General features: G+C 38.6%; 2 protein-coding genes across 2 annotated transcripts; one reads left to right on the forward strand and one right to left on the reverse strand.

Moving 5' to 3' along the window:
* On the forward strand, positions 1 to 2,080 carry msmp1 (microseminoprotein, prostate associated 1). The gene is given in 3 exon segments (XM_073859941.1): positions 1 to 1,329; positions 1,498 to 1,631; positions 1,709 to 2,080. Coding segments are annotated over 3 exon segments (471 nt in total). The 5' UTR covers positions 1 to 1,163; the 3' UTR covers positions 1,880 to 2,080.
* A 387-nt stretch (positions 2,081 to 2,467) lies between these two features.
* rgp1 (GP1 homolog, RAB6A GEF complex partner 1) lies at positions 2,468 to 11,013 on the reverse strand. The gene is made up of 9 exons (XM_055199989.2): positions 10,673 to 11,013; positions 10,238 to 10,353; positions 9,991 to 10,124; positions 8,255 to 8,338; positions 7,735 to 7,884; positions 6,965 to 7,111; positions 6,759 to 6,886; positions 4,719 to 4,896; positions 2,468 to 3,025 (listed from the first exon to the last, which is right to left on the reverse strand). The coding sequence occupies exons 2-9, from the start codon at positions 10,351 to 10,353 to the stop codon at positions 2,802 to 2,804; spliced, it is 1,161 nt and encodes a 386-aa protein (XP_055055964.1). The 5' UTR covers positions 10,673 to 11,013; the 3' UTR covers positions 2,468 to 2,801.
* Positions 11,014 to 11,238: the final 225 nt, after the last annotated feature.

The following is an 11,238-nucleotide window of genomic DNA, read 5'->3' on the forward strand; positions in this document are numbered from 1 at the left end:
AAATATATGAGAACTGTAGCTCAATTCCCATTTGGCAACTTTTATAACTCTTATTTGACACAAATCACACCACATGAGGCTGAGATGTCTCAATGTGACAGCAGTTCTAACACTCAAACAGGACTGAATGTTTCTCCCCTTAGGTGCACGGCCGGAGCAGAGAAGAGACTGTGAGTCACTTTGTCCAAACCGAGGCACGAGTCAGAGCCATAGAGCAGTAGTAGCACATGTAGTACACAGGGAGGAGCTTTCAACACCTTTCAGACTACTGTGGGGTGACACAGGCGTGAACGCTACGAACAGATCTTTGTGGTGCCCAAGGGTCTCCTTAGAAAACGCCTGTTTCTTCTATCGCACAATTTTCCATGTTGATAGCAAAGATGACGAGAGATGATATAATGTGCGAATGAGTATGTAATGTTTGGTTCAGGGTCAAAGAGTGTTACCTTCTCGGCATCCTCTCAAGCACCGGTCCCTTGTGCTTGACCCCAAACTAGGATCCTTCAGAAGAGCAGTTCAAGAACATATCTTCATCTTCTCGGTTAATAAACACATACCCACCTGCCGCAGTTGCGCAATAAAAGTCCAATCCTGCCTTTTATGAGCTTTCTTCTTCACATGAACATCTTCATCTGGACCTGGCCCACATTTGGTCAATGACAGGAGACACGGGCATGACATCATTAGCATGAGCTCAGTCCAAGAAAGCATACAAGGGTCACCACAACCTCAGGAATACAAACGGTTGGCTGTGCTTGTGTGTTTGAAGATCACCTAGTAACCATTTGGTGATGTTTATCAGCGACAACCTGTTGACCGCACATGTGTAACATCAGCCGTACATTTACTGTTACTTTATCAGACTAATACCGGGTCATCTTTACATGGTCATTCGTATCTCATCTACCCCAATTTTCCTTTCTTTGCTTTCACCCCTACTAGCTCTCTTCTCCACCTCTCTTAGTCATCCCAGGATGTGTCAGAATTTCTATAGTTTTCAGGGTCATGCCCAGTGGAGCGGAGAATGGCAATCACCGGAGAGAAAGAACAAGTGGTGCCAAGCCACAGCTTTTTCCTTTACACACCCCCCAAAAAGCTAACCTGCCCCCACCCCAGAGACACACCTTAGGTAGGGGGTAAACCACTCCTCTCACCGTGTTCTCATGAACGCAAGAGGGGGTATATATGGAGGGACGAAAACGGAGAGGGAGATTCAGACAACAGAGATGGACACCACGGTGAGACGCGGCACAATGATGATCCTCATCAGCTTTTTGGTCTGGACGACATGTTCGGCAGCACCAATGCAGTGCCACTTCAACTCTCAAGGTGAGACCAGGTGCACTGTGATCATCCTGTAAACGTCCCATAATCATTCCTTTTAATTCTTTAGGTATATGTTTAGTTTGAAGTGCACTTTTGGATCAACCGCTCTCAAGGCGTTGACTCTATTTGATTATAGATATCTGACAATGTTTTAATGTCTTTTTTTCACAGCTCTGTGTGAGTATGAAGGGAAGCAGTACTCAATGGGAGACAGCTGGATGGAGGAGGGCTGTTTGCAGTGCACCTGCCTGCACCCGGTGGGTGTGGGATGCTGTGAGACGTAAGAGATATTACACAAATGTCATGTTTTGGTTAATTTTGGTGCATTGAAGAACTACTGCTACTACATTGTAATGCCTAAGCATTAAACTTGACTATTGAGACTGTGCATCGGCCTGTGGACTTTCCTCCTTGGTGTGAAGTCCGAGTTGAATCCTTGACCTGTCAGGTCACTCTGGTGTTGGCATCTGATCCTCGTCTGCCATGCATTCCTGGAGAAGATACCAACAGTCTTCCGAGACATGGGACCATCAACATGAAACTAGCAGGTTAGCATGGAGGGAAGCCAATCATAAGCCTTAAATCACCTGCCTGTCAGCTGTCATTTGAATCACTCTTATGTGTAAGACGGGATGGTACTCTTATAGCAACTGTATTTACAAAACATAACCATGTAAGCTGCTCAAAAGTTGCATTTTAACAAAAGCAAAGATGTGGATAGGTTAAGCATGTATGTGGTGGAGGCATGTGTCTTGAGCCCCTGTATTGAAAGTTGCTTATTGTGAGGATGAAATGTAAGATAAAGTATCAGTGTAAGCATGTTACTCCCAAGTTATTACCACAGTCATTAGCACTGCATGTCCTGTTGTTTTAATTTTGTTAAGATTATTTGCTCAGATTCTCATCTGAATGTTTTGCATGCATCAATTTATTCTACGAGAAAATGTTTCTCCATTTAAGCTTTAAAGAATAAATGTAACAATAAAACATAAGCTTCTTTTTTTATTAATGCTGTTTTTATCATGTATATGCTCATGTAAATGATGTTTCAATGATGTTTTGTATCTAGACTGCTAAAGTAAACTTATAGAAAAAGTCATTTAGTTGTCATTTATCAATAAAGTGAACACAATTTATCAGCTGAATTTAATTATTTATTCAAGTTTGGTTTATATATAAAGAAATAGAGAGTCTCACGAGAAAGAATTTCATGTACAAATGATGTATAACACCTTATGATAGATGACTCAAGAAAAAAAAACATTTGTAATAGTATGGAGCATAATATATAAACAATAAATACAGAAATGTTTACAGTAGGTAAAGCAGTTTGTTTGTCGAGGCTGAAATGTTAACAAGTAGCTTAAATTACAGCACTGCAAAAGATAAACACCAACATAAGCTACTTTTTAATTCGAAAAAAGACACTGAGTTCATAAAAAATAAGATCTCCCAGCCTACAAATAAAACGTAACTCAAATGTTTATGCTGTTGGTCCCTGTGAACTGGGAAACATATGAAGCTAGCGTGGGATTGGTGGGAAGCACTTTGATTGGCAGGTCCCAACTAAAGGTGTCCACATCCACGTGCTCCGCCCCGGTCCATACTGTGACTTCTGATTGATTCTGCAGAACCACAGGTGCCTCAACTGGCTCCCGCGCAGTCACAAACTCAAAATGCAGACGCCACCTTAACGTAACTGGTGTAGGAAGATTAAAAACACAATACAGAATTAGTATATTATGTGTTTAAAAATGTGGACTTAAAATCATAAATATCTGGAACCTCTATACCTGTCATATAATGTTAAGATGTTTAACCTGTGCAGATACTTATTCTTTTATTGACATATCCTTGCGACTTAGTACATTTAATGTAGTAATACATTTAATCAGGTATATGACATCAAAGAGCGATTTAAAAAGCAGTACTGTTAACTCAATCTTGCCATACTTTGATGTCATACGTTGATCATGATCGCCGCATGTGAAAGTAGTAGTTGTAGCGTCCAGCACCCCACTCTGCTGTTTTTATCAAGCCAATTGGCTTACGTTATAACGTAACTGTCGTAAAACTTTATTTCATTACATCATCCATGAAGATGATTTGTGGTCCTGTTTCCATCCACAGATTGGTCTTGGCACCGCACGAAGTTAAACAAACCTATTAGTTTTACAGCAGTAAAAGCCGAAACCAAGGATAACAGGGATATGTGTGACCCTAGACCACAAAGACAGTTGCCAGGGTATATTTGTAGCAATAGCAAACAATACATTGTATGGGTCAAAATTATAGATTTTTTAATGCCAAAAATCATTAGGGTATTAAGTAGAGGTCATGCTCCATGAAAACATTTGTAAATGTCCTACTGTAAATATATCAAAAATACATTTATTGTTACCGTATTTTCCGCACTATAAGGCGCACTTAAAAGCCTTTAATTTTCTCAAAAAATGACAGTGCGCCTTATAATCCAGAGCGCCTTATATATGGATCAAAACTCCGGGTCAATGTCAAAATGTTCCGGGCCGGCTCGCGCGAGGACGCTTCGGCGGCCGGCTCGCGCGAGGACGCTTCGGCGGCCGGCTCGCGCGAGGACGCTTCGGCGGCCGGCTCGCGCGAGGACGCTTCGGCGGCCGGCTCGCGCGAGGACGCTTCGGCGGCCGGCTCGCGCGCTTCCGCGGGTATCAGACTGTTTCATTTACAACGTGTTTACTGAATTATTCCCTTCCACGTTTGGGAGAAGAGTGAGCAAGGCTGGGAGATATTGTTAATATGCACATCAACGTTTGAACAACGTCAACATGGTGAACTGAGTTTTCAGAAGGCTTAATAAAGTTTGACTTTATCTGACATTCCCATTAGCACAGCTCTATCTAGTGGATGCATAACGCAAAACCAGTCAAACGTTTGACTGCAGTATCTTTCATTCTATGCGCCTTATAACCCGGTGCGCCCTATATATTAAAAAAAATCTAAAATAGGCCATTAATTGAAGGTGCGCCTTATAATCCGGTGCGCCTTATAGTGCGGAAAATACGGTAGTAATATATGTGTTGCTAAGGACTTCATTTGAACAACTTTAAAGGCAATTTCTCAATATTTAGATTTTTGGTATCCTCAGATTCTAGGTTTTTAATAGTTGTATCTCGGTCAAATATTGTCCTATCCTTACAAACCATACATCAATGGAAAGCTTATTTAAAAATATAAGTAATCTTTATGCAAAAAATCGTACATATTGTGCCTTTAAAACACCGGGTTACTGTCAATATAGGATTGCATGTTAACAAACCTCAGTAAGAATAGATAGCACAGAAACAAACATTGCACAGTGCAAGGTAAAGTTAAATATTGGCATTACTTATTTATACAATTTCACATAGTCTGACCTATATCTGTGGTAAATCCTGGTGTGACGTTAAGAGGTACAGGGAGAGAGAAATGACTGGAGGCCGTGTGCAAGCAGGACTCAAGGTGCCGCCCATGACCAGTGACACTGACAGGCTGACCGGGCCGTCTCTGGTACTGCTCATTGACCTCCTCCTCACTCTGCAGACTAACTGAATACTGGGAAAACATAAACATTTAAACATATCAAACATATAGACATTCCAGGAGCATTTAATTTAATAATAATATTTTTCCTGATTTTTTTCCCAGGAGCATTGATGTAAATAAGAGTGTGAAAACTTTGTTGGTCTTGTAACAACGTTTCTATCAACCAATTAGATTGCAGGATTAGATATAGGGTCAGCATTAGATTTAGGACTGGTTTTGGCGGTTGTATACCATTATTTCCTTCTAATTTAATGGGTAGCTTTCAGGTTTTTGCACTGAAAATTTGTTCCAGGACCAACAAAAGATGTTGATCCAGGAACATGTCTTACTTGACAAAATCACAACAATACAACACAACCTAGCTAATCTTCAGAGGCCTTTAGTGACTTGGAAAACACAGGCAGGTGTTTTTGATCATGGTTGGAGTTAAACCAAGGAGCAGGACTCTTTGGTTTAAAGGGCCAATATGCCCATTTTTACAAGATACAAGTAATATCAAGTCTGAGGTGTGCCTAGAATGTGTCGGTGAAGTTCTAAATACCCCACAGATTATTTGCTATATCATGTCCAATATTCCCCTATTTGGATGGGAGCAAAAAAACCTGCTGCTTTCAAATGAGTAGCTTTAAATGCAAATGATGAGCTTCTGCTTTCTGTTAAAAATAGATCAGATAACTGCGAATACAGTATGGGACAATAGTATCTTTAGCCACATATGCTAAAGACACATTTAGAAAAGCTTTTGGGTTAAGTCAGTGGCTGTGGGCAGGGCTTCGTCAGTGTGACATCACATTAATCAAAATGTGTGAATCAAAACGGCATGTTTAATAAGACAACTTAATTGAGGTTAAAAAAGCAGAGGGTGGATTTTTCTCATTATAGGGTTGTTTTGTTCACACATTTATGTCTAAACACCTTGTAAAAATGGAGTTTGCATTTTTAGGGCCCTTTAAAGTCTGTGTAAAATAATTTCAGAGAACTGTTTCTAAACACACTGAAAATTGTTAGAAATGTATTACTGAAACAGTTGAATTGACAATTGAATCGAATTGTGGAGTCGGGCCCGAAAACACTGTGTGCATGGCCCCGCCCATAACACAATCACAAGCATCCATTCAGGTTGTAGCTGTAATTGAAAGAGAAGGCAGCTTTCCCACAAGTGGGTGTGGTTTAAATGCAGAAAGCAGACACGCCCCCAGCCACTGAGAGTGTAGAATCCTGTCCGTTTTTCAAAGATTGTGATAACTTTATTTTATTTACTTGCCATTTTTTCATCATTCAAATTTGACGGCGTAGTTAATAACAGTCTTGTTTTCAGTGTGACAAACTAAAAACACATTTAATATTGGACTTTAAACGGACTATAAAGTTTTTAATTCCATTTCCTATAAAAGCTGCTCACAGATCAGCAAAAAATTTTCTCAATTCTGTTTAAAGTTCAGTACGTTTACCATGTTTGCCAAACCTGATGCATATGTGACCCTGGACAAAAAGACGAGTCTTAAGTCTCACGGGTATATTTGTAGCAATAGCCACATGTTGTATGGGTCAAAATTATTATTTTTCATTTTATGCCAAAAAATTATTAGGATACAGAGTAAATTTCATGTTCCATAAAGATATTCTATAATTCCCTACCATAAATATATAAAAACTTCATTTTGCAGTTGCTAAGGACTTTATTTAAACAACTTTAAATTTTCTCAATATTTTGATTTTTTTGTTGCAACCTCAGAATCCAGATTTTCTACCCTAACAAACCATACATCACTGGAAAGCTTTTTCATTTAGGTTTCAGATGAGGTATAAATCTTAATTTCAGAAAATGTACCCTTATGACAGGGTCACATATACCCATACATATCCTTTACCTGTAAACATGGAATATCCCCCTCTGAAAAATTGAAGGTGCCGATAATATCTTCTCCAAGCCTGTACACGGTCTTAAAGATGCAGAACTTGGCCACCTTTCCCCGCATGTTTGTGATGTTGAACATATCTGTGAAGGACAAAAAAAGTGCTTATTAACATATTTCCAGGTGGAAAAAGTATTATATTATATCACAGACTCCCTCACATGGGCAACGTCGTGAGGTGGTGATCATTAGCATGTCAAGAGCTCTTTCTAGTGGTCTAGTGTCTCTCCTGTTTCCCTCCTCTTCCTCCAGGAAGGGGTTTGAGGGAGCCACCTCTTCATCTTGTGGAAATGGGGGCTCTGGCATGCCTGTAACAGATACACAAAAATCTCAAATCCATAAACTCTAAATGGAGATTTTAAACACGCCACCTGGTACATCATTTCAAGTCACTCTTATTCAGAAACAAATTTACAGTTTCAAGTACTTAAGTAAAGTGAGTCTGAGATATTATAATATATAATCATTGTGTTAATGCTTCCTAAAAAAAAAAAAATTAAAGTCCTACTTAGAATCGAACCTTGATATCCTTAATATTGACTCAGGCCATGACAAAGATTCAAATCAATAACCAAAATCAAACTTAATTAGATTTAACTTGGAGACTTTAAGATACTTTTTATAGATAGGGTCAGATATTCATTGCTGGAATTTTAATTTTGTGATCACATTTATTTTAGTTGACTGACTTATAAAAAAACGATTTAAAATCACATTTCTATGTAAAAAACTTAAGTAACTCAAACAAAACAATAGGACATGTAACAGGATGAAACCTTTTCCATGTGCAAAACCTTTTCCACTACAGTGGAAAAAGTTACGTGGTGCACCTTTAAAGCCTGCTAGCAATGACGGTCACACTGCTTTGCATAAAAAATCCTGAGGGAAACCCTAAACAAAAAAGCACAAATAGACCACGTGTGCCACCTACCATGGAGTACCAAAACCCTAAAAGGAACACGCAGTAATTTGATGGGTGAGTTGACTCGCTGACAGCCAATTGTGAGCTTGTACACATATTTCACTGCCTGGCCACGAAAACTTGGTGGACCATCAGAGGGAACAATCTCACTATAGGAATCTAAAAGACAGGAAAAGATTGTTTTGCCATTATCATACAGATAAAAACATGTGCATGTGTGGCACATTATTATTGGCAGTAGTTCATGATGACATTCACCAGGCCTAATCTGCAATTACATGACTGTATAGATGAACTGTTGCCAATTGAAAGAGTTGACCATTGATCTTGTGCCATCATGAACCAGCTTCAGTGGAAAATCGACATTATCTGGGTCATGTGGGGTCATCTGGTCTTATTTTAAACCGATTAAAGAGCTCACAGATTGTATATAACACAAAAAATAATCATTACTGTACAAAAACAAAGCACAATCTAGATCAGAAGTGATTGAATCGGTGTCTGGATAAGTTATATTCAGTCTATTTACAAGTCTTGCTCTCTCCAGGGTCCAAGCGAAGGTCACAGAACAGAATCTTAGGTGGTGTGTCCAGCACACACTGCCCTCGTTCACCTGGATCATTGATAGAGAAAGAAAAAATAGGAAAGTCAGGAAATAAAAACGTATTTGAGTGGTGTGACACAACAGCTAAAGGTCACAGCTTTTGATTTGAGTTTTAATGCACTTTATGTTCAAGGTTTTGTCTTGCTTAGGATAATGCTTAGTCCTCGTGTTTAATGTTTATTTCTTATTCAACTTTTTATTTTTAGTCTATTTAGGAAATTTAAATTATACATAGACTTATATTTAATTACATTTAAATGTGTGTCTTGTGTTTATCTTGGAAATGACAAGAAAGCGTCTTTGAATCTTAACCTAAAGAGCTATGAACTCTCATCATCGAGCAAGGAGCTTGTGCATGTGCCTCAAGGGATAGTGTGCTTTTAAAAGGTTCACTGTAAATCACTTTAGATAAAAGCAACTAATCAAAAACTCTGAACAGCATGCCAACTTTGTGAAACTCGTGATCTTTTGAATCCAGTCTCCAAAAAACAGAGACGTTTTTCTATTAATAAATCTCAGATTACAGAAATCTGGGCAAAGCTCAAAGTAAGTCCCTTTGTTTCATGTGGTTCCATGCACATTTTCTGACAAACTTTCTGTATGTGGCTTTTATGATATCATATCATAAGCCTTTTTACACAAAAATTACAGAAATTTTTTTTTTGCAGTATTTGTATAGGATTATTTGATTTTTGGTTGATTCCCACTGCTAATGGTTTTCCGGAATCTGGAAAGATGCGTGATGTATTTAAAGTCCTGAACTTGGTAGGTTTTTCCACAGTGTCTGAAGTTTGATAATTATCTCTCTTGAGAAACCATGCGTGCACATTTTTGTTTTTGACAAGATTATAAGGAGTCTGGTAGAGATAAAAAAGCTTTAGATATGGCTGTCCCTATTTATCTTTAATTTACAATGTTTAAAAGATTAGTCAATTTTCTTAAAAAATAAATCCAGATAATTTACTTACCACCATGTCAAAATGTTGATGTCTTTCCTCGTTTAGTCGAGAAGAAATTATGTTTTTTTGAGGAAACATTCTACGATTTTTCTCATTTTAATGGACTTTAGTGGACCCCAACACTTAACAGTTTTAATGCAGTTTAAAATTGCAGTTTCAACAGAGTTTCAAGGGACTCTAAATGATCCAAACGAGGCATAAGGGTCATTTTGGCAAGAAAAATAAAAAATATGCACTTTATACCACAACTTCTCTTCTTCCTCCGGCTGTGTGACGACTGACTAGCCAGCGCAACCTCGTCGAAAGGTCACGTGTTACATATATAGAAACACACATTTGTGGACTACTTTAAACAATAAACTGACACAAAGACATTAATTAGTATCATTCGACATACAACAACGTCGGACAGGTCCTCTTTCTCCACACTTGTAAACACTGGGGCGTATTTTCGATACGTCATCCGTGACCTCTTGGCGCGTCACAGGACCGGAGGAAGATGAGAAGTTGTGGTCCAAAAGCGCATTTTTATTTTTCTTGCCAAAAAATAACAATCGTTTCTCTAGATAAGACCTTTTTCCTCAAAAAACATAATTTCCTCTCGACCGAACAAAGAAAGACATCAACATTTTAGATGACATGATTAGTAAATTATCTGGATTTTTGGGCAACTGCCTAAAGATCAGCTGCTTGGGTTTCTACCTCTGCTTGGTATCAGCACAGTGTCACTCTCTGCTTGCACATCTTGCTTGGCGCCCTGAGCGGGCAGAGCCACACGACTGTCACTGGCATGAAACTGGCAGTGGATCTGAGCACTGGCCCAAGCCAACATCTCACTGCTGGCAGATCAGGAGACTCGGTCAGAAATCACATAGAGAATATTGTCATTTTGAAATGTGATAGCAAGGCACATAACTGTTACACTGATGGTAATGACAAAGCTCTTTACCTGCTGGCAGATGTAGAGAGATGTGACATGGGGTTTGTAAAGGTTATGAGACACTCTAAAACCTCACCGGCCAAAAATACAGGCCCTCGAGCCATAGAGGCAACCACCTCAATCATCTGTGAAATACAGAGAGAGCAATTTAAGTTATGTGTAAACACAATAGATCATTATTGTCACCATATAAATATGTATAAATATTTAACTACGAAGCATATGCAAACTATAATAGGCTTTAGGAATTTATATTTAGACTTCGGCAGTATCACAGGTATTGTATAGAGACTTTTATTAATCTGCTGCTAAAAAGTAAAACCTGACAGTGACTACAGCACAGAGGTAATAAGAGTAGAGGTGAGTTGTCATCGCCCAGGTTAGCACAGAGATCGATATGTAATATGTTAGCATTTATTTTATACTTATGGGCTTTAAAAATACCTTGACGTTCGTTGTTTAAACGAAAGCACAACGATTTATTTCGCTCGTTATTTTCCACGTATCTCTGAATACATAACGTAAAAACAACAAAAAGACCGGTGATGCTTCAACAACTCAAAAACAAAACAACCAGAGGATTTCTCTGGGTCATTATGACGTTTCCCAGAGTTTCCCAAACGTCGATAAAGCCACACTCATAGATGTAAAACGAAACGGTGTCAGAGTTTCACTACACTTTAGACGAATCTTATATGCAGAAAAGTTTGTTTTGGATCAACATATCATGGTAAAAAATTAAATGTCCCTTCTTTTTTCCAACCCCGGAAAACACGTTTAGCCAGCATAATTGGCTCCGTGGCACATGTGACGTAAAAGTCTTAATCCAAAAACAATAAAGGTAGATTTTATCTGAACAAATAAATGAGAAAAACACTTTACTTAGAGTACTGTACATAGTCAAGTGACAATATGATATTAGATAAATATTATACATAGTAAAGTAGATGCGAACATGGTGTTAGCTATACAAATGAAATAAAATGTAAACTCGTCATCTCTCCCCCCTC

Source organism: Misgurnus anguillicaudatus, chromosome 21 (genome assembly GCF_027580225.2).
Source record: "Misgurnus anguillicaudatus chromosome 21, ASM2758022v2, whole genome shotgun sequence".
Lineage (NCBI taxonomy): Eukaryota > Metazoa > Chordata > Actinopteri > Cypriniformes > Cobitidae > Misgurnus > Misgurnus anguillicaudatus.

Bases quoted from the DNA above. Each gene is read 5' to 3' on its own strand.
- rgp1 (XM_055199989.2), bottom strand. From the start codon at position 10,353: ATGATTGAGGTGGTTGCCTCTATGGCTCGAGGGCCTGTATTTTTGGCC. The intron at 7,885-8,254 runs GTAAATAGACTG...CCTGTCTTTTAG, and splicing joins CCCTGGAGAGAGCAAGACTT to ATTCCTATAGTGAGATTGTT. The intron at 3,026-4,718 runs GTCAGACTATGT...TTCCTACACCAG, and splicing joins AGGATTTACCACAGATATAG to TTACGTTAAGGTGGCGTCTG.